General features: G+C 38.8%; 1 protein-coding gene across 1 annotated transcript; it reads right to left on the reverse strand.

The window, feature by feature from the left end:
• Positions 1–1,164: 1,164 nt before the first annotated feature.
• On the reverse strand, positions 1,165–24,330 carry LOC118210151 (pannexin-1-like). Its single transcript, XM_035386089.1, has 5 exons — positions 23,696–24,330; positions 20,184–20,323; positions 10,706–10,872; positions 8,790–9,463; positions 1,165–2,801 (listed from the first exon to the last, which is right to left on the reverse strand). The coding sequence occupies exons 1-5, from the start codon at positions 23,874–23,876 to the stop codon at positions 2,716–2,718; spliced, it is 1,248 nt and encodes a 415-aa protein (XP_035241980.1). The 5' UTR covers positions 23,877–24,330; the 3' UTR covers positions 1,165–2,715.
• Between the last annotated feature and the right edge of the window lie 338 nt (positions 24,331–24,668).

Genomic DNA, 24,668 nt, shown 5'->3' on the forward strand with positions numbered 1-24,668 from the left:
ATGTAAATAATCCCTTGTCGTTAGGTTAGAGCAGGTTGCCAACACATAAAAACGGCATACAGTGGAAAAATATGCATTATACAGCCTTAATCATACAAAATGCACCTGACATCAAAGAGCCGGATGACCATGTGCCGAACCCAGGCTCTGGCTGACAGATTTCAAAACGGCAAGTTTTTTCTTTTAGGCAGTGTTCAGGTGCTACAAACCATTAGCATTTTCCAGCATTGACTGTAACGTAATCAGTAGCATCAGATGTTTACTGGTTTAGTTTGAAACAACTATTTTTTCCTACAACTAGCATCAGACTACCAGACAATACAAAAGAATGCAACATAAGCTGGCAAGCTAGGCTTTACCATCATATAGTTAAGCCTGCAGATCATTCAACGTGTCACACTGAGCTACTGTGCAATAACATTCAACAAACTTAGGCTTTGTTTCAGCATACCTAAGATTGAAAGCTATTGAAAGGGGCAGTTCATCCAAAAATAAAACTATATTTTCACATATATCTGGTGTGCTATCTGTCCATCCAGAATAGTTTAGCTGAGATTTGGCAAGTTTTCTAGGTATCTGCTGCAGCCACCCTGATACAATGGTGTCAGTGTCAACATTGTTCCTGGCGTGCTTTGGTTGAGACTTTGCAGAAAGGATTTCACTGGTCTTTGGGTCTTAAAGCGGTAACTCGGGAACACAGATAATCCTGCACACTGAAAACCTGGAGTTTAGCCAGGGAGAAAGTTAGCCAAGCTTGGCACCGACCTTCACATTTCTATATTTAATTTTTCTGAAAGACTCATTTAATAATTTGAGGTCATTTGGAATAGCAAGAACATATTTATAAAACACAAGAATTTTTAGTTTTCAATTTTCCAGACCTTGCAAATCAGAATTTCTGGAATGGCAATGACATTGAAACGAAGGCCTTAAATATTAATGGGCAAGTGGGTATAAAAACAGCTGCACAAACCAGTGCAGCAGCTATATAAAAAAGTGATACAAATATTATCTGTATAAACAAAACGCATTTCAAAACAATTGAACTGCTAATAGAACACATTTATTCTTCTGTCCTCCAGAACAAGATTTATTCATCTGAGAACCAATAATTGAACCTCAGCACACTTTCAAGGATGTGATGAAATGACATACCATAATAAATAGAGTTTTCAGCAGTTTATTAAAATGGCATCCTGCATTCTGTACAAAAAAAACATTACCTATAGACAGTTTACTGAATAAAGGTGTCTGGAGACAAACTAAGAACTAGACCCGTTTCAGTGACATCAAGGTGCGCATCACTTTCACCCTGAATACTTCACATCGTGTAACTCGGTTTATGAGACTGGACTCGTACTGGACCGAGAATCCTTGCCCCTATACTTTAACTTAACCTTTTCTATGCATTTTAAATGAAAAGACAATTTTGCCCGGTTTGTACTGCTCTTAAATAAATCCTTAAAACTTTGCAGCAACCCACACCAGAGACATACTGAACATTATGAACAAGAACAATATTAAGTCTTGTGCAAGCAGTGAGGAACCAATGCACGTATGTGTCATCGGGGAGAAAATGGGTACTTTAGCACAACATAGAAAAACAGGAAAAAACAAGAACAAAGCTTTTGAACAGCACAAGTACTTGTACATTGCAATAATGAAGTTGGATGCCTTTCAACTGATAAGTACATGTAACTGTGAGAACAGTTCTGACCATTCAAAGTAATAAACCAAGCCATGGATGCTTTTTTCAAAAACAGAAAGTATGGTGAATCAAAAAGGAAAACTGCCAACTACAGAGAACATTCTAAACAAATTACATGCAACACATTCCATTTACTATTCACACACTGCATTGCTTAAAAAGCTGAAAACCTTGGATGGTGAAGGGAGGGAGAATGAACCATACATTACCCTAACCCTTCTCATACATTTTGTCATCAACACGTTTCACGCTAACATCAAACAATACGTTTTTATAACAACAAATATTTCCCCATGAAATAACCATGAGCAGCTACTTGTTCTTTTCAACCTTCCCCTCACACATGCACTCTCCAGAACATGCTGTTCCCGTTGCAAAGTGAGACAGTACAGCAGATGAGACCAAAGAGTGAAAACTACAAACTGGCACAATTTTAATTAAAAACAAGAAAACAAACGTAACCAACTGAATCTGACAGCTGAATCTCAACATTATCGACCCAAAGGTCCTTGAATCACTCTAATAAGGTAGCAGTGTGTAGGAGGAAAAAATTCAACAGCATTATTTCTCTAAAATTTTATTCTTGTAATTATTTCCACCACCAGGCCAGCTCAGCTGCAAATTGCTTTGCTAATGTTACAGCATGGGGAAAAACTACACAAAACACACCTAGCCACAGTGCAAATTCTACACCACAATAAATATTAACCGCTCACAACAATAAAAGAAAAATGCAAAAAGGTTTCTGTTAAAAAGGAATTTTGTCCCAGATATGATTCTCAGAACCAAAACCTTTATGAAACTTCGATCTGTAAATACAACGTTCTTTCGGAATTAAAAATTCCGGTTAAAAAATGAAAGCCAGGATGCATTCACAGAAACTGGCGGTTCACGGCAAACTCTCCCAGTGTTCTGCTGTAGGGCACACGATTCTCCTCCAAAATGTGAAGTTCATGAAGTCTGATCAGACGCATCACGTTTGTATCAAACAGCCTCTCGTTCAGCCGTTAGCTGACCCGCTGACGTAATGCAACCTTGTCACAGCACTGTCCATCCTCCTTCTGCCCTCCTTCCAGTAACGGGGAAGACATGTCTGCAGGAAAAAAAACAAAAAAAACCAGCACTCTTACTGTATGAAACATTTATTTGACTGTCCAATCATTCTGAACATTGAGTGCGAAAGCCACAGAGCCAGCCATACACTCCCACTGAGTGCTACTTAGATTTTCCTTTTGATGCTACCATTATCAAAGAACACTCTTGGCTTTGGGAATTTAATGAAATTTGGGCTGAAAACGCACAGATCCTATCAGCTTTGTAGTCCCTCAGATGCATGTGAAGTTCAGCGTTTCCCCCAGAAATTGTTTTAGGGTAGGTGCTTGCTGAAAAAATGAAGTGCTTTTCGTATGGGGGGGGGGGGGGGGGGGGGGACAACAGAGGTATGATAAGGCAAGATTCTTTTTATTATTTACAAGCGTAGGGCAGATCACAGAAGTGTGCCTCTTATCAGACTCACAAAGGAAAACAGACTGTTTACTGTGCTGATAAGGAGTCAGGTGTTATAAAAAGAGAGTGCTCAGTTGCAAAACATCCTAAAGGATTAGCATTACGTTAACCTTAGGTTCTCCATAATATATAATGCAATCATGTTTTGTATTGTTCACAATGTCATGGGGAACAAGTTGGCGCCTTTGGTGGTGGGGTGCTTACTAAAGATCTTGATACCTATGGGTCAGCACCCAGCCAGATACAAAGGTTAACCCGGTGTGATAAACTTACAGAGATGACGCAAGAAGGATCACTGATGTACTATTTTGTTATGACGGTGTCTTTATTTGATGACTGGGTGCTTTGCTTTTAGCTTTTTGCATATAAGGGGAAACATGCAATGGTTCGGGGAGACTCATATAAAACGAGAACACAGCCATCTGTTGTCCCACTAGACCCCACTAAATAAGATTCAGAACATGGAAGCAAAAATTGATCAAGCTGGAGATAATTCACATGCTAGGAGCACATCAGAATATTTAATCAAGGTACATTTAATCTATGATCGCCAAAAAAATAAAGAAATCAATATTTTGTCGTTGACAACTTGACATTCAGAGTTTTTGAGACTAAAAATTATCTAATTAGAGAGAAAGAAACAAACATATTGATCAGAGGACAAGCATCAAATTACAAAATTATGAGTATCACGTGAGTACCATTTTGCATATGCATTCTACGGATTGCTGCAATGTGAACCCTGTAACCACACAATTTAGACAAATGTAATTTAGATAAACAGGTCCTCATTGAACTCTCCATCATGCAGGCCTACTTAGCTAGACTATCAATAATTCAATTACATCCTAAGTCTGAAGCAGAGCCTGGTTAACTAAAAAATTGACATACCCTCCAGCTATCCAAGAAAATTGACAAAAATGTATTCAACATAAAAAGACTAGTTACTCAAGTAAAGCACAGACTCTCTATAGATCTGTGAAAAGAGTATTCCTAAAATCTGTCCATATACCAAATGTATATACCAAACATTCCAAGAAACCGATCAGATCTAGGATGGACAGCTTTTAGTTCCTATGAACCATATTCTTGCAATAACTTCCAAAATAATTCGAAATTGGAATTGAAGTTTGGGTTTTAAAAAACAGCAATAATAATTTAAAAAAAATATGTCAGTGTACGCAAGTGTGGAATGATTTTGATGAAACAGAAATTAAACCTTTGAGTACACTCACATGATAATGATAGATGTTGCAAGACATTTAAAGACGATAACAACAGAGACATTTAAAATTCAACTCAGAGGAAATTCAGACATTTAAGTGTACAAAAGTGAGAGGAACCTCATCACTGGGAGGCTGCAAAAATGCTATTTAAAATAAAAACCACAATTACAGATAATTTATATATTTAAAACAATATACACACATTAAAACTTTTTAATACACAGAAGTTATGTAATGTTCAAATGTTCTGACTTTACATGGTTGACTTTACAACCATTCCCTCCTCCGTAAACTAAAAGGCCATTGTTAAACAATCATTCTAATGTGGTGCATTAATCAAAAAGGACAGACAATGCACTTTTGGTTTATGGTAGTTAATATGCTGAACTGCACTGTGGAAAGAAAATGCAAGTGAAGGCCACTGAAGACACTTGCCTTTGGATGCCTTATTCCTGTTAACTGACTGGGTATTGTGCGATTGGTTTGCAAAATATAGACTGCAATGCCCTTCCAAAGGCAACTCACAATTAATCAAAAGAGGGGTTTGTGGTTTGTTATTCACAGCATCATTGAACAAAGAAAATAGTAGCCCTGATAAATGCCTGTGACATACATGTATATTAAAAAATGTGGGTGCTCAAAGCTCCACGGTTCTATTGTTTCCGGCTGCAAATCCCGTTTTTTATTTTTATTAATGTTTCTGAGTTTTGAAATGCTGATCTATTGTTGCCTTCAGGGTATGGCCAAACAACAAACCGCATGTTGTACAAAACAAATTATATTCATCAGTGTGCAGTGAACCACATTGATATTGCATGCACTAATTCTCTAATAGGTTTTCTAGATCTTTCTGATGCATCAATGATTCATTTTGACACATCCGTTTAATTGCATCACAATACTTCCTTGTGCTGACAAGCTTTTATCTCATTAGTGCTTGATGGCGTAATTGACCACATGCATGTACTGTTCCCCTAATAATTTCAATGGCGGAACACTAGTCACCTGGTCTCTAATGAAGGTGCGCTGTATTTGTTTTGTTCATTTTTCTTTATGAATTAATTCTGATATCCATTTTTAAATTAATTAACGTTAATGAGTTCACAATGGAAATTAGTAAATATAGAAAGTTAATGCACAGAGAAATTCCAGACTCAAAGCATAACCAGTTTATGAGTGAGATATTGTGTTTTGGAAAACAAATCTGATATCTCTGAATTCCTATTAGTTTTGTTGTACAGGCTATCTATATGGAAAAAAGGCATGTTGAATCACTCTTTAAAAACATCAAAGTATTTTCGCATCCTTGGATCTTCCACATTCAAAATTAAGAACTTTTGAGGTTTTCAAGGACCCATGAGGAATGAAAGACGATGGTGGGTGTCATTTGATCTACTCTATGGATGACATGAACAAGGTCACACTATCTATTCAGGTGTAAGTACTGAAAAATGAATTATGGCTGTCGTAATTAAAAAAAGATCAATTTTGGGTTGACTAATTTCAATATTCAATAAAGTTCTCTTGGAGAGTTGAGAGAATATTGAATCTGGGATTCAGTAATGTATCTGGGATATTCTAAGGTGCTTTCACACCATTGTGCATTTATAGGTGAATCAACTCTGGACCAATGATAACAGACTGAGCCCAGAGAGCAGTTTTATCATTTGGTGTAGCAGTCAATTTGGATTTTATTCTTGAAAACACAAATGTGAAATATGTTGGTAACACCTCACATGAAGTTTCTGCAATGCCTGTGTAGTTAAATTGTAAGTAATCCAGTAACAAGAGGTTCTCACTCAGTAACTTCAACGTAGGTACAGTAAGAGTAATTCTTAATTACACATGTGAAACAAGTGCAGCTGTGATACATCTCACCTGCTAAAATGAAATCATTCCTTATATGAAGACACATTGTGGAATTAACAGGCAAGGTTTATTTGTTGTGTATCATGAAGACATGGCCCATGAGTGTAAATAAAATATTTTAAATGATTCACATTTAATTAAGTATACTGCTAACTACTGTGCCATGATGGTACCTACATTGGAGTTACTCAATAATTACCAAAATTAATTACAATTTAACAACACAGATAAATGATAGAAATGATAATAATGCTAGACATTTTAAGATGAAAAGGTATATTGGTAACATCTTACATTAAGTCGTAAGGTGTTACACACCAACATACCTTTTCATCTTAGAATTTCTATCATTTCATGCATTATCAGCACAGGGAGAATTCATAGTTAGTTCTCATTTGTAAAATCTATGCTGTAAGCTAAACTTACCATCACCACCACAAATTTCACAAAGCAGAAAGTAGACATTCATTAGCAGAAACCATTACGTTGACAAAACAATATACTGGAGCCATGCAGGACAACCCTTTATGCATTTAAGCAGGTCTCGTGGAATGTGAAAGTCAATTTCAATGTTGTCGTGAGGATCTGTCAAAAAATTTTGATTTTGCAAACAAATTTTGATATGTTGCTGGATGCTGGAAACAGGAGTTCTATTGACCAGTTTATCACCAGCTGTGTTTAATAGAGCAGACGGATGTTAGAAATGTATTCCCAGTTTCTCACAATTTTTCCGACTCTTTAGTGTAGTGGTTGTGAATGAATGTATTAATGTGCATTACCAGGCCCAACTAAAGAACACTGTCCAGTTTCTACCTATCCATACCGCTGTCTGGGAACTAATTTGTGAAATCAGATTAAATGATTGGTTGAAATGAAAATTTGCATAATCTCAGGCCAGGCACATTATTGGGCACAACAGAAGTAAAACATTGTCTCATCCGTTTTGCTAGCTTCTGCTGCTGATTTTCCTGCAAGGCTCAAATGGAAATGTATGGGGAGAGGATTAGTTCACATTTCATCACAGGAGAAACCTTTGGATTAAAACAGCAAAAACGATGTGCTGAGCAAACACCCTGAAGTAATTCTCCTCCAGGCAGCAGATAACAAACTCAAAAAATTGCTGAGCCCATACTGCATTTTAATTGTCTAAACCATGAGTCATTTTAAAATGAGAAATGGCACTTCCTTAGATGTGTTCCTTCATTTCAAAGTCACTGATTGCGCAAAAAAAAAAAATAACCCCAGAAGTGGGCTTTACTCTGTAGTTGCCTAATTGAACAAGTGCTTTTCCTCCAGTTTTCCTCTCCGAAATTTAAATTTGCTTATGAGATGCCATTTCATGTTTACACCACTCTGCTGCAGCCGAAAGCAGAGAAGGTGTGTACTTCTTTGTATGGACAGTACAACTACAGCGTTAAATGTGCTTGCGAGAGAACTTCCAGCTCTACACTACCCACGTTATGTCACATTTTGACTGTTCAACCAGCTCCACGGGGTGCCACAATTTGCCCCCGCCCCATCCCGGATGTCAAGATCACAAGATGAATTTTCAGAACCTCCGACGCAGGCAAGGTGCCTGGCAAGAGCAATAAAGTACCCACTGCCACAAGTGCTATGTGTATATCCAAACGCAAATACAAAGTTGCAGGACGCAGGCGAAAATTTGTGAAGACTTGGAAAGAAGGATTTCTGCACCCAGGGAATTTCCAGGGCACACTGACAAGTGAAAGATATGATTTAATGCCACTAAATGACTCAATGCTAAGCAATTCCATTCAAGGGGAATAACAATAACAATAACTTATTTAAAAGATCGCATCCAGTGCAATATTGCATATTGCATTTCCACAAATGCCGAGTGCCGGCTGCCGGCCAAGCAACAACACTTTCCGATTCTGGTGTGCGCTTTCATTTGTACTTTTGATGAACAGAATACACAAATCTCATTTTATTTATTTTTTGCATATCATTCTGCACAAACACTGCCTAAAGTCTGAAACGCAAGGACACGATCACCAGCTGCTGATATCAGAACACTACCACATATGCTTAATACTGTTTTTAGATACAGGTCATTTAATGTACTTTGTGATGTACCGTTTCTTATTTGATATGAATTTAAATCCTGTTCACCTATTCATGACCTTATTCCATGGAAATTCTTCACAATCAATTAAAAGTAGAAATAACCCATTGTATTATAAATGGTATAATAGATGTTTAAATGCTACCACCATTTAGGCCCATTCAATAAACTGTGTAAAACTGAAAACTAAGTAACCTGAAACTTTTTTATATGGTGCCGTTCAGTTTTATTTTTGCCGTTCAGTTTTATTTTTGGGCAAGTAAGCAAGCAGCATACATGCTCTAGTTGCCCGAAGGGAAAGAGCCTTTGAACCATTAGTGTCAACCCCTGCCTTAGTACAGGTGAACACTTAGTATATGTGCGGCAAAGATTCTGATAATGATGATCATCTCACCTTTCATCTCAGTGCCATTGCGGTCATGATCCGGCTTGGCTGCCAGGCCATTGCCCTTCTGAACCTTCCCGTCCACAGCATCCGTCTTCACCTGGCCGAGGGTGCTGAGTAGGCCCATCATGTCGAAGGTCTCCACCCCCCCACCTCTCTCCGTCAGCAACTCAAGCACTTTCAGGCACTTGTAGGACTTGAGCTCGCTAAGGTTCTCATGCAAGAAGAGCAGGTATATGCTAAGGTCGTCATAGAAGCGCCCACCCAAGTCCAGCACGCAGGAGTTGGGCAGCATTTCATAGGGCTTGAGGAAATCTGGGCCTTGCAGCAGGGGCGCAAAAGTAGCATACACGATCACCGGGGCCAGCAGGATGTAGATGATCAGGTTGATGTAGCTAAGAAGCTGGAAGACGCCCACGGCCACCAGCTTGCACTGCAGGGCATTGGGGATGGTGCTGTCATTTTTCAGGATGCCAGTGCGGATGTTGCAGCTGAACTCGTCCGTGATGGACGCCAGGTTGATGTAATAGCCTAGGTAGAGGCAGGCCAACAGCAGAATGACCAGAGTCAGCACTCTGCAGAAGAGGTACTTCATCACGAGGCTCTTGGAGTGTCTCTTGGTCTTGAGGTACTGCTCCACTATAGGGTACCTGAAGCATGTTTCCGTGAGATCCCCAGCACTGCTGCTGACAAGAAACAGGGATGAAATGGTTCCCGAGTATGTGAACACTGAGCCCCTGACTTTATGCCCTCATTATCTGTTCTGATTTGACAGCATCCTATTAATCTGAAATATATGCTTAATTGGACCAGTTGGGAATCATTTTACTGTCACTCAAGTATGAGGCAGTGGGAGAATGAGGTAGAGATTTAGGACTCTAAGCTGCATTTTAATGCTTATTGTTGTCTTACCTGAAGTGCACACAAAACTTGTGCCAATGACAGGATATTAGAAGATAGTGAGCACAATTAAATATAGACTTCCACAGAGAATTGTTAAGGATGAAGGTCGAGATGACAGTAAAACTACAGCTGTTACATCCCTATAAAACACCTATTCATCAATGGAGGCACACTCAACACACACAAAGGCCATATTTCAAGCAATCATTTTTTTCTCTGACGGGAACATAATGAACAGGTACTGTTCCCTCACAGCAATAGGATTTTGAAGCTCCAAGACTCTCACTTGAGTAAAGATCTCTGAATATTAATGTCCTCTTACTGTCTGTGAATCAGCCCTGCAGGAACATGTTTTAGCTAAGCCCTTATTGAGAACACCTCCTATTTTTAACAAACAGTATCTCCCAAAAACATATCAAAATAGCAAAACAGAACTTGCAGAGCTATTTTTTAAATTTTTTAATTGGAATTTCCAACCCCAGACAGATTTGTAATTGGAAGATAGCTTGCGCTTCTCCTCTGAAAAAGTGCTGTCACACAGCTGCTTCTTTTCACACCATAGCCCCAAGCCGTGTACACGGTGAACAGGGCAGAGGAGACCCAATCATGTGTGCCCACATAAAGCAAGCCAAGACAGCTGACACAGGTCACTTGAGCAATGAACAAAGCTATCTCCATCAGCTGAATCCCTTCTCTATATGCCTTAGGTAAAGTAGGTAGAGGCAGGCAGGTGAGACCCTGGTGCTCACGTATGTCGCAAGCGGTGCTTTTACGTAGTGAGCTACCCAGCAGCACAACTGCGGAGCTATTTAACATAGTTTTGACTATAATTTTGAAAAATTAAATAATAAAACTAATTTTTAAAAATTACCACCCTGTACGTCAGGCTGCCTATGAGTCATGTGTGCTTTTATCCATTTCCATTATTACACCAGTATAGGTACTTGACAGACAGCTCACAGAAGATTAGACTTCTGCTACGTGCTGAAATCTGATCAGGCACTATGATTTGGCCATGTTACCTCTGGGGGTCAATGGCGGCTAGTTTGATGGCCCGGTTGTACGTGCGGTCGAACTCTCCCATGATGAATGCGAGGTCGGAGAAGAGATGAGGCGCTGCTGTGAAACGCCAGAACAGGGAGGGGATGTACATCAGGATCGCCACGAGCAGGAGGATGTAAGGGAAGAACTGAAGAAACAGAGGTTTAAAAACAGGGACAGGTTTACAGTGTTATTTTATTACTATTATTATTATTCTTTTTTTTTTTTTTTAAACCAATTCATAACATGGATTTTTTGTCTTTATCCAATACTGGAAAGTCCCATTGCATTTGTAGGCACATCTCATCACTGCCATTTTAGGAGAGGGTGGACAATTATGCGGCCTCTTTCACAGTGTTGCCAGAGCTGCACAGTCATTGCATTGGAGTATGCCTCATGCACAGCAAGTTCACACAGACAGCAGGAGCCTGACAGACCATTCCATACTTACAGCTGGCCTATAGGAACAATATAGTGTCAACAATGTTTTCAGGCATCAACCAGATCTGGAGCTTATATACAATCAGGCCTGCATCTGTGAAAACCAGCTCAGAAGGTACAGAGGCTGCAGGGATTTAAAGGTGCTTCTCGCTCACATTGCCACATGCAGTGTTCCTATTAGAACTTTTCTTGCCAAACATATTTCCAAGCTTATAAAAACAATGAACAATGAAACCATTGCCATCATTCATTTACATATAAATGTAACATACACTTTTATTATTATTTCTTTTTACACTGCAAGAAAAATGGTCACAATTGCTCCTACATTTAAAAAAAAATACAAATTACACTTTAATTTAGGGGCACTGGTGTGAAAGGAGATTTGGACCTGTTCCATGCTCAACTCTTTGGATGTTCAATTCATTACTTGTGTGGACTTTTTACACAGTCTTGTAAAAGGTGCTATGAGCCACAAAAGAAATGAGCTTGTGGATGAAAACAAAAGCTTGTACACGAGAGGAGTAAATCTTTTTCAGAACTGCAAAGAAAGATTATGGGAACTTGCTGCAATGCACTGATAATGTGAGCACTGCACACGGTGTTTTAAAAAGGGACCGTTTTGAAAACCTTGTCATAGGGAAAAAAACAGAAATTGCAAATGTAGTTTGCTCTTCTCCATTTCGCTGTGGGCTCCAAAATTTTCCATATCAGGAACACCAGGGCTCCCTGGCAAAAAACTTACCATAGAAACCAGACATATACACACAAGCACATATAAAGGTAACTGCCAAAACAAAGGAAAAGTTTGAATAAATGAGGAATACAAAGTAGGTGTTAAAGCAATTAACATCCAAGCATGCTCACAGTTGAATACAATCATTTTGGCTATCATGGTTAGAAGAAAAGATCTCAGTGACTTGGACAGAGGGCTGTTTGTTGGAGAAAATTTGGCAGGAGCTTCAGTGACCAAGACTGCTGAACTAGGGTATTAGCAGACCATTTCATAAAGAACAGTCTCTGAACTTCAGTTGTTATATATGTTTAAAACTGACCATAATTTTGAGCATTTTAAGTATAAACTGAAGCAATTTTTAAAATGCACTCAGTCGTGTAATCATATGTGCTTATGAATTGCTAGGTTTTCATCAAATGTTATGATATCTTTACTCAATTTTAATGTATATAATAATGCTCTAGTTGTTTAATGTATGTATTTTAGGATTATATGATTTTGTGCTGTATGTGTGTGTGTTTGAAAAGCCTTTCTAGGGACAAGCATCGGAAATTAGCATATGCTATAAATTCTGTGATACATTGCATTTGATATTGTTTGACAATAATCTATGTTTAAATGTATCTGTCCCTATCAAATAAACATTAAATAAATAAATAAATAAATAAATATTATGCAAATTGACATAATACAAATGTTATATGTTCAATGATTATTAGAGCTATGGGGATTTTCCTGAATGATTATTTATTTAAACTTAACCTTAATATCCTGTCCATCTGCCCACTATTGCGCTTTGAGATGACCATGTCCAGATCTACATTATCTTTCTCTGTGGAATTCTGCACACACTGTGTACAAAAAAAAAAACCCCAAGCTAATTCTCCTCTGGATCATAGCCACGACTTCCTTATCGGTAGATGTTCCAAATGGCTCAATCACTGTGACACTGTGACCACTAACATGGGACCCTATGATATTCGTACCCCCATATGCAGTCAGTTCTGATTAACAAGCCTATTTGGGCCATAACATCAGTTTAACTAAAAACACCCCCCATTGAAGGAATGACTGAAGACTAATACTTTTTACACGTAAACACTGTGCCTCTCTGTCCTCATAAACCAAACCAAGTCCTGAAGTAAAATATATCCTCAGTGCAGTAGGTCCTGAAAATATGGGTGGAGTACATAAGAGGTCCAAAAGAAAGCCCTTTCTGGCAACAGACAAAAAGTACTGATAGAACAGAGAAACTCATTTCATGAATAAAATAATTAAGCAAACAGGCTGGCATGTGTAATGCTGCATGTGGCTTATACAGTAACATGTACACTGAGCACCAAACAAAAAAAAAATTTATAAAATATTTATTTCACTGGATTATAAAAGCACTGCTGCTACAATTGAAATTCTATTTATCTGCTCGATTAGAGAGCATAAAGCTAGCCATGAAATGGTGAAATCCATTAGTGAAACATTCTGTTCACTAGACTGAATTACATTATTTAGTTTGCATTAGTGAGTATTAGTTAGTGAAGTACATTTGAAGTACCAATCACTGCCACATTCAGTCCTATCAAATGAACTTCATGTTCTGTAACGCAGTCCTCTTTATGTCTGCTGAGTGTCTCAAGGTGAACACGCAGTTTTAATTTTTGAATCAGCATATGGTCAGGAGAAACAAACATCCACTAGGGAGAATTTACTCTGGAATCAACCACAAAGTAACATAAATTACAATACAAAAGCCACAGTATACTCTTGGTTTTAAAGAGCTTTGTCCATCAGCTACTCATCAGTGATGTCACAATGGGTCTGATTTGACTCCTGTACCCAGTTATGAAGTTGACAAGGAAACCAAGGTTTGTTTGGGAGTGCGTGTGCATGTATGCTTAAAAGATTGTGGATCACATAATTTTCATCATAGCAATTTCAATGAATTGTTTAAATTTCCATAGCCATGTACAAAAAAAATAAAAACACTTCAAAGATTTTTAAAAACGTTTGCTTGTACTTCCTGCTTGAGCAAAAAAAAAAAAAACTGATTAATGCTACTAAATGTATGCAATCCTTAACATATTAGAAAATTCTAAATGAAAGATGATGATGGGGGATGGTAAGGGGGGGGCGGGTATGAGCTACAGTAGCACTCATGCACAAGGAGGGACTAGAAGGACACCGTCGTATTACTCATCATGGTTCTGGCAGGAAGCGCATTTTGGGATGCTCTTACTGAATCCACTGAAGAGAATTCATAAAAGGCTCAGCTGTTCCTTTTGATATATGCTATTTACTGAAAGATTCCGTTTATACCAGGACTCTCACCGCAGTCAGAAAATAACCACATGCTTGGACAAACAAGCACAGCATACAGCTTTTAGAATTCTGAGCAAAGCAAGTCTCAGAGAGCACACTCCGGAGAAAACAGCAATGCTGTGTGCTTCATTCATGTGTTCTCAGTTCACTTGCCAGGCTCTCTAGTGACCCCTGCTGGTACTGAAGTGAAAAAAACAGAAAATTATAAGGGTATACGTTGAGGGTAAGATGGTTTGTTTAACCGACACTAGTTCTTTAATGTGAAGAGTCGAGGTGCACAAAATACGTGCAATTTGAGTGAAAAGATATCACTCAGGGTCTAGAGTAGACACTGAAGATGAAGTTCTCAGCCTGTGTGCCATGTTCAAATATTTCACTATAATTTGTGACAAAATATTTCTTTGTTGTCTTAATATTACACAAATAGCGTATGCTTATTTAACTAATTTCCCAAAGGATGGCAGCACCCCATGCAAAATTCAAACTCTCAAAACAGAAACCAGATCACAACTCCGGTACACCACTCGACAGCCCTTTCACTCTTCCATTCTTGTATTCTTTCCGATAGTATACCGGTTATTGATATAATCTGATTTAAAACATGATACCAAGAGCATAGAAGATAGTTATGAGAGAGAATTAAGGTGCATTGTAGAGTGGTGGTAAAAAAGGACTGTAACACAAAGGTTTCAGGTTTAAATAGTGGGTGTGTTGAGAAAGGTGTTCAGCCCACCTGCACAGCAGGATAAAATGTAAAATGTGGGTTGTCAGCTGCTCAGGAAAAGGCATCCATTAAGCACACAATCAACTGCATCATGTTTCATGAACAGGCACAGAGACACAAGTAAGGCTTCAAGTGGTTATTTCTTATTCCCTTTGTATCAAAATTGTAATGATTCAAGTACAAGTTACTTTTTCTTCTATAGCATCTGTAACGAGACTAGCCAGACAGCCCTTATTACTGAAGGCAAACAACAAAGAACGATTAAAGAAAGTAATTAACTCTGCTGATCCTTAATGTGCGCATGTAACAAAGCAAGCCTATTTATTGAGTGTCTACTGCTATCCGCACAGAAACACACGCACAAACAAACAGCAGTAAGCCCATTCTATGTATCAGCGTATCAGTGAATATACACACAGATTATTGGCTAGGCAAATAACCTTATCTTGGATGACTGACACAGCCTCCATTTGCTTATATGCATACTATACAAAATGTTAAGCTGAGGCCCTATGTTTACAATCAAAGAAGTCTCCGTCCTCAACCCCATCCACTCACCTGTTTTTATATTTTATATTGGTTTTTAATGCCCTTTTTATTTTTATATCTTTGTATCAGAATAGCTTTCTGCAAGAACGCCAATCAGGACAGCTCTCTGCCTGTCAATTATCTGGCGTGTTCACAGTGCTGTCAAAGCAAAGATACCGCAGAAATGATGCTATACCTAGCGGGTTGCCTAGAAAACAAAAAAGAATTGCAGAGAAAAATCTGCCAAAATGACCAGCCCCAGCTCTGCTTGACTACAACAGCATGTACTGATAAAAAAACCAAGAAAAGAAAGACTGTCAAAAAAATTATTATGACCAAAAAGGAATTGAACTAAGCAACCGACAAGACTCGAGTGACTTGAAGGGCTTCAAAAGTGACACTTAGCATGCAGTATTTCTGCTGGACAGGTAATCATCTTTCTTGTTCCATTTATGTTGGAATTTGTTATTGCCCCGAACTGTGTAGCTAATGTAGCTAGAAAATATTAGCTAGTCAGCTGATGTATTTTGCGCACTGTTATAGCCATACTGTACCTTAAGTGCTATCTTGTAGCTAGCTAGCTAGCCAGCTATGGTTATAGCTATACCTATGCTATTCAATGCTCTTGTCTTCTCTACAGTCCTCAAATGACATACAGCGCTCATGCATACGTCTGGAGGGCAGGGCTTTGGAGGGAGAGTTAAGAGGAAAGGGTGAAGTGTTTTTTGTTTGTTTGTGTGCTTTTCAAAATATAGTCCCTTACTCTTTTCTTCAAACTTACATACTGCATCTTAAATATGTTATATATAAAACTGTATAAAACTGGGTTTCTTCAACAAATTAATTTAAACTACCTAAAATAACAGTGACTGCTGGGAAAAGAAAAAAGAACAGACTTCAATCTGTTTTCCTTTCAGCAGCACTGGATTCCTGTAAAACTACCAGACTGTGACGACAAGAAATTCAATTCTGCCTCGAGTCCTGCCGGTGGAAATGTAAATGAGAATTCTCACCGGTTTTCAGTGACATTTTGTTACTATTCTTCAGTGAATTTGGTTCTCTGTCAATCCCTGGTGTTGGTGTGAGGAAAGGTCTTGCATGAAAACAATATAAGCCCTACAACTGCAATTCTGTTGTACCTTGTTCTTTACAGCACAGGCAATAATACAGATAATCCAATAATAACGCAATAAAACATAATGCTGACTTTACAATATGAACACTCCTTTGAGGTGCAATGTGAAAATGAACTCGAAATACAGGCCTAGGCTAATTTGCAATAAAACAAATCTTGCAATCCCATAAAAAATTTGACTTAAAAAAGCCCAGATGGTTCCCATGCAACCTTGGCTTCTTAGCACAAGTTAGTCAATAGGCAGTGCCTCCGTTTGCGACAAAGACACTTTTCTCTTTTTCTTTTGAACTGTACTCCACAATTTTAGAATTGTAATCAAACAATGTGGTTAAAGAGAAGATTCTCAGCTTCTTTTATTAAAGGGGTTTTTTCCCATTTTGGTTTCAACCATGTAGAACTGACAGCACTTTTATACATAGCCCCCCCACCCCCCCATTATGCACCATAATGTTTAGGAGAAATGGATTCACAGGCATTTATGATTAGTCAGTTGCGTTCAGTTGCTTCCTTAGTGCAGGTATAAGAGAGCTTTCATTATACAATCTTGGCTCTAGGCTTTTGATTGCCTTTGGAGTCTGTTATTGCCATTTGTCAACAACCAGAGCTGTGCCAATGAAAGTCAAGAAAGTGAGTATGAGAAATAAGAAGAGACATAGGCCAAACCACAGGCGTACTAAAATTAATTGTTAGTAGCATCATTAAAAAAGACAGCACAGGTGAGCTCAGTAATTGCATAAGGGGCCTGGTTTGCCAAGGACGACCCCTACAGTTGATGGCCAAAGAATTCTCACCATAATGAAGGAAAAACCCCAAACACTTTTCAGAAGGCACGCATGGATGCGTCAGTGACTACAGTCTGCAGAAGACTTCATGAACAGAACTACAGAGGCAACACTGCAAGATGCAAACCACTAATTAGCTGAAAAACAGGAGGGCCTGGTTATAGTTTGCTAAGAAGTAGTACCTGAAAGAGCCAATAGAGTGCTGGAAAAAGGTCTTGTACACAAATGAGACCAAGATTCACTGGTATCAGAGCAATGGCAAGAGCAAAGTGTGGAGGTCAAACGGAACTGCCCAAGATCTAAAGCATGCCACCTCATCTGTGAAACATGGTGGTGGGGGTGTTACGATGTATGGTGGCCACAGGTACTGGCTCATTTGTTTTCATTGATAGCAGCAGCAGAATGCATTCTGAAGGGTACAGAAATATCTGCTCAAGTTCCAGCAAATGCCGCAAAACCCAATGGACAGAGCATCATCCTATAGAAAGACAATGATCCCAAACAAACTGCTAAAGCAACAAAGCAGTTTTTTAAAGCCAGAAACTGGCAGATTATTGAATGGCCAAGTCATTCACCTGATCTGAATCCAACTGAACACGTTTCATATGCTGAAAAGAAAGGCAACCTCAATACAAGCAGGAGTTGAAGAGGGCTGCAGTACAGACCTGTCAGAGCATCACAAGAGAAAACTCAGCACCTGGTGATGGGTCAGACTTTAAACAGTCATTGTATGCAACGGATATGTGACAAAGTACTAAACATAACTACTTTCAGTTACATAACATTAATATGTACCAAGCATTTACAGTGCCCAGAAATGGGGCACTCTGTATAAAAAGTCATTTCTACATGTTGAAACCAAAATGTATAAAAACACTCCAATAAAAGCTGAGAATCTGCCGAGATCTAAAAATGAGGAGTAAAGAGCCCAACCAAGAAAATATATATATTTTTTTGTCCCAAACATTGTGAAGGATACTGCAAGTAGCCTATACACTTCCCAGGGAAATACCAAAGCTTGGCTCAACATTCCTCCAAAACCCAGAAGCTAAATGCACTTCTTCAGTGAAAAACTGGCAGACTGAGAGACACATTATCTGTCCAGTACAAGAGTTGTATGAAAGAGCCATTCTGGATGTTTAATCTGCTCACCATCCCTCAACCTCAGGCAAGCAAATATTTGCTCAGCAATCTAAGAAACTGAATGCTGAAATACAGCACAGCAGCAACAGGCAGATTTCCCAGGACATTTTAATGTAGGAAAAAATACACGTACGTAAATAATTTAATAAACTTCCACAAGGTGCTGGGTTACAAGAACATATAAAATAGGAAAATAAGACTCGCACAACAAATAGGAAAAGAAAAGACTTGTGACAAATAAATAAATAAATAAATACATAAATAAATAAATAAATAGTACTTATTAAGACATAAGAACAGTTACCATTTTGACCACATCGGCCTCCATCAGAACACTGGTTACTTTTGAAACCTGTAAATTTAAAACTTGCACCCTCTGTCTCTCATAGGTGCCTGAGGTGCGCTCATCCCACCTAAACTTAAAGGGAAGTGCCAAAACCATACGTCAGTATGTATTCTTCATGGTAACTATATATATCTACCAAATTTTGTACATGATTGAATAAATATGAACAGGTATCTCCCAACACCCCCCCCCCATTCAGACAGTCTAAAATAAAGTAAGCCCATGTTATCAAAAGTAGTCCTTCTTTCGCAGAAAAAAACATACCCAAACACACTTATGTCAATGCAACCCACTCACAAAAAAAAACCTAATATCAAATTCTTCATTAAGTCCACACAGGGTTAAAGTCCATTAAAAAATATCCTAAAGCATTCCCTCCAAAGCAGCATGTTGTCTATATCGCCCTGCCTATGTGGAATGTTCATTTTCTCTATGCCCCAATATCTAACCCTAGAAACAGGGTGGTTATGTGTGGTAAAATGAACAGCCACCAGGCTTCTGCCATCGCCCATTTGGATACCACTCCGGAGCTCACAGACCCTTTGTTTTAAAGGACACTTAAATCTTCTCTGCATATCCTACCCCACAGGGACATTACAATAAATAGATCAATTGCAAGACATACAACATGATCACCCCCCCTTTTATGTTAATCTTTTTACCCGTATGCGGATGACTGAAGAAACTACACTTAAAGGCGATATTACACTGAGCACAGGAACCACGCTTGTAATTTCCATCTGATATCTTGTCTAGGAATGTACCTGTCTTCTGTGGAATAAAATCTGCTCTAACCAACCTGGAATATCTCTATAATACTGATGATACGCTGGGGCTGTCCAGAGGCTTCATTTAGTCAGATATGAAGGTTTAGGCAGAGGGCCAACAGATAACATCGCATGCCTTCACAGAACAGCTGCTGCACCAGCTGCCCCATAATTGGGTGGGGTGGAATTTCCAAAAAAGTAACCATATTTGCAAGGGGAGCATAACCTGATGGGTGAACAAGGTTCTGTTTAAAGCTTCCACACACTTTTTTTGTTTTAGAGGAGAGAATTACATTTAATTGTCTTTATTTGTTAACATTTAATTATACTTTTACTGTTGAGACTTAGCTGGGGCTTTAAATAATCTGCTGGTAAGTGCTGTGTGTACATTTGTGCTATTACCTGCTGTCTGTGCTTCTGATTATAAATGCACTTGCATAACATAAAATATCAGTAAATGAAAACGTACATGTAAAGACAGACTGAAAAGAGGTGGAAAAACAGATGGAAGTGCAAGACAAAATCTATCCATCAGGCCTACCTTATGCAGCCAGAGGGGCACGCGGCTGTTCTCATCGTCTAACAGGTGGCTTTTCTGCACAGCAGCCCAGCAGTAGGAGTCCACGTAGGCCGCCTGACGCCAGGAGAAGTTAGTGGGAGCGAAGCAGCTGATCTGAGTGCCTGGAGAGAATCGGGAAGGTCTGAGTTTAGGGACAGTAGGCCTGTGGGGGTATGCATGAGACTGGCAAAGAATGGTGACACACAGGATAAAAAGGCCTATTCTGATACACCAGGGCTTTCCTACTCAGTTATGAGAGCTATGAGAAACGTTTACGAGAGAGATAGACTTTCCAAGAAGCCCAGAAAACAATCATACTGTACTTTTGCAAGCATTGTTGTAAGCATATAAGTAAGTACAGCTTACAGCTGAAAGGAAAGCCAGTTCCTCTTACGGTCCTCCAGGAGAAGAACTGAGAATAATAGTAGCACAAGGACTTCAACAAAAATGAAGTTACACATTAGCAGAAAGATGACAAGAAAATGAAATGCAACTTAGAGGACAGAATTTTTAGACCTCCAAGATACGCTGGTGCAGCGTGGGAACACACTCCTTTGCCACATACGGAGATAAATTACAAAGTATCACGGGATGTCACTACAGTAGGTCTTATGCTGGACCACAGAGCCACATGATGTTCTGCTGATGCAAATATGACACAATACTGGAGCTGCCGTCTTATAACCTCTCAAATTGAATTTATGCGGTATTAATTCAACTGTGGTCTTGCATTATAGTATTTATTGCTGGATAGGCATTCTTATAAACAAGGGTGTTTTCTCATACACACTTTCCATGATACAAAGAAAAAATAAAGCTATTTGGAAGGCAAAGATTGAGGTCAATTATGTGCACTGGGTGACTGCAGATGGACACAAAGTGGCAAAAATGATTAGGTCAAAACTTTAAGGTTAGGCAAAATTTCAAGGTTATTTTTTTATTTGTAATGTAGAAAAAAAACAAATTCCACCATAGACAATAAAGTAAAGTAACTAATGTTATGATGTAACTGATGTTATTATCATGAACTAAGGAAAGAATTTAAGACGAAGCCTTGTATGTGTTAACCTTCTGAGACCCAACAAAACAAGTCAAAGTATTTTAATTTTTTAACAAAATTCAAGTGTCTTGGATGACAAAAAGTGTTAATCAAACTATTTTCTATTTTTTAAAATGTATTTATTAAACTACCCCTATAGTGTCCATTCCAGCACATTAGAATAGCCATATGGTTCTTGAGATTAAGGCCAGAGACCAATGTCCCTTACAGGGGACAGAAATGAATTGCCGGGGTATAGGAGTATATCTAAACAATAGCTTTACAATATGTATTTATGCTGAACAACAGTCCTTGAAGAAGAAACCGCCTCTGGAAAGTGAATAAAAAAGTGCGGTACTAAGAAAAAAGGCCAAGGCACTCTGTCTCCAGGTGAAACAAATGAATAAAAAGCCTTAAATTAAATGGCCTAGAACAAGACAATGAAACAGTCCAACGCATCTTTTTAAAGTTTATTCACTTTCCACAGGCAGTTTCTTCTTCAAGGACTGCGGTTCAGCATTTGTCTACCTGTCTTACCAATGAGCAGCTGTCACTCCTAGACCCAGGCAGTGCTTCTCTTTCAGTTGTTTGAATGTATTTATGTTGTTTTCACCATAGTAACTATGCTATAGTGCGACACTTCTTCTGAAGCATGACACCAAGTTACAATGTTAAACCAAATTGCATATTTAACTAAGCAACTTCATTTACAAACCTTGAGCAAAATATATATCGATTGCAGAAGCTGTGGGCCCTATACAACAAATATTGTCCAAAAATCCAAAAATGAATACAGTATTTTCCTACAAAGCACAATCCTTTTCTTGATTAATCTCTTGATGAATCAGTGACTGACAGAACAAGCATGTTAAAATTGTGACAGATGAAGTGTCTGGAGCGCTGTACACTACACCATACCACCACTACTCCACTGAGAACCTATTGAGCAGACAAATGGCTAAGAATTATGTCCAACCCAATAATTTCAGTATTTATATACTTACCAGGCACTACTGTCCAGGGCAACATACATTTCCCCATATGTATATGCATGCATATTTATATATATATAACTGGTGTTTAACTTCAATTCTGGGCCAAGTACCTTGGTCAACACTATAATGGTAGTCCTTCACTTAGGAACTGAACCTGTGACTATGGTTAAGTCAAGATGCTATGAAAAAATGCTATGACACAATGATGCTATGACACTTCTGCACAAGCTGCATCCAACTACAAATTAAATAACTGAGAAAAAAAATGAACACAGTCAAGCAATCCATCCATCCATCATCTATACCCACTTATTCTGGTCAGGGTCATGGAGGGTGCTGGAGCCTATCCCAGCATTAATTGGGCAAGAGGCAAGAATACACCCTGGACAGGTCGCCAATCTACTGCAGGGCGCACTCACTCATACCTATGGACAATTTAGAGTACCCAATTAGCCTACCTACATGTCTTTGGACAGTGGGAAGAAACCCAAAGTAGCCGGAGATAACCCACATGGACATGGGGAGAACATGCAAACTCCACACAGAAAGTACCAGGCCAGGATTCAAACTCAGGACCTTCTTGCTCTGAGGTGACAGTGTTACCCACTGCCAAGCTATACTGCCATACAAAGCCTAACTGCACGCAAAGAGGAAAACTGAGAAAAATGGCTTTAAAGTGTTTTAACTGGCCAGCCAAATGGGTTATAGGCATATAAGTGATATTGCACTAATTGTACATGTATTCATGAGGTAGCCTAATTTGTATGCCCAAAAACCACGACGGCTGGACAGTTAAAACACTTTAAACAGTTTTACCCTTTGCGTACTTACTGCAGTTAGGCTTTGTAGGGCAGTATAATTGTCCCAAATATATAAAAATAGAGGTTAGGAAAAGTTTCAACTTAGAGATGTGAGACAGTATGTAGGATGAAGGTGGTATTTTCTATCAATGAATCACTGATGTTTTTCTGTCTCTGTATGCAATCGAATAAATACCACCGAGTATCCCGACATCTATAGGGATCCAGATAATTGACTGAAATGCTGAGACATTGACTGAAACAGACTTACCAGGATGAACATGGAATCGAACTACGACACAAAAACTATTCCAGGGAATTGGACTGTCTCTGGAAGATTTGTGGAACATGGCCACATGGCAAACAAGAATCTCATGTGTACAGCGTACACTATTTTGATAGGCCTAATTATGGCAGCACAACGCTAAGAGCAAAATAACAAACCTGACCAAATAATATATACCTGGTTAAACGTTGTAGCAATGATCCTACCACATATCGAAGAGTTCTAAACAAATAAAACGGAACAAACACCATCAGCTTAATAGCTGATTACTAGCTAAACTAACGTGGAGATAAATAATGCTTTATGCAACTATTGTGGTGGCTAGCTAAAGTATCCTACCAGCACCTAACATTTGCTACCTAGGTAATACTTACCTACGGAAATTTCCTGAGCAAAGGCAAGAGAGATGAGTAACAAGGGAAGACCAACTGCGATACAAGTGACGATTTTATCCACCGCGAGTTCCAATCGCACTCCTTTGTACTTCGTATCTGTTGGTTCTTTAAGTAGAAAGTCTGAGAAAACATACTCAGTAGCTACATGTGCAATCGCCATAGTTTGTTTGTTAGCTAATAGGTTGACGAGCACCGCAACTTGTGTTCTCTTACTCCACGCAAGGTTCACTCCAAAACGAAACTGAAATTCATGGGCCCGACATAATGTTTTAACCGAATTAATTTCCTTTAGTGCATGGTCCAAGAAATCACGAGCGTCCCAGTCTGCATTGTCATGGTTTGTGGCTTAGCAGTGACCCTGCCCCCATTATTCGTGTCCCACCGAGAAAGGCATCGTCCACTTCAGAATTGTAGCTACACAGAACCAGGTAGTTGCTACTACTCTCTTCCGGATAATGTAATTAGCGTTTTAAGGTCTTAAGGTGGCCTGATAAACATCACAGCCGGCTACCTAATATGGTTTTAAGATCTGCTATCGAATCTACTAGATGTGCAACATTGTCTGACATATTTAGCAGAATGTGTTTTTTGTTTCTTTTTTTAAAAGGCCCGCGGTTTCTTGCAATCCATCAACGTTAAACGTTAAAGAATGGGCTGTATGCAAATTATAGACCTCTGTTGGACCTCTGCATTTCCTTTCTTATATAAATGATCTGGATAAGGATTTTAAATTAAATTGTATAATTTGAAAATGGCACAAAACCTGGTGACATAGTCTGGAAGGTAAAAAAAGAAGAAGAACAAATCAGATGTGGGCTGGCCTAAATGACAGGCTGTATATAACTATGGGAAATAATTTAAAACAGGATAACTTTATGGGAGCAGAATGTTTTCTATCTGGATAAGAACTGGAATTAGTAGTTCTCCAAATGTATCAGGATCTAGGTGTTGT

The sequence above is a fragment of the Anguilla anguilla genome, chromosome 12, assembly GCF_013347855.1.
Source record: "Anguilla anguilla isolate fAngAng1 chromosome 12, fAngAng1.pri, whole genome shotgun sequence".
NCBI lineage: Eukaryota > Metazoa > Chordata > Actinopteri > Anguilliformes > Anguillidae > Anguilla > Anguilla anguilla.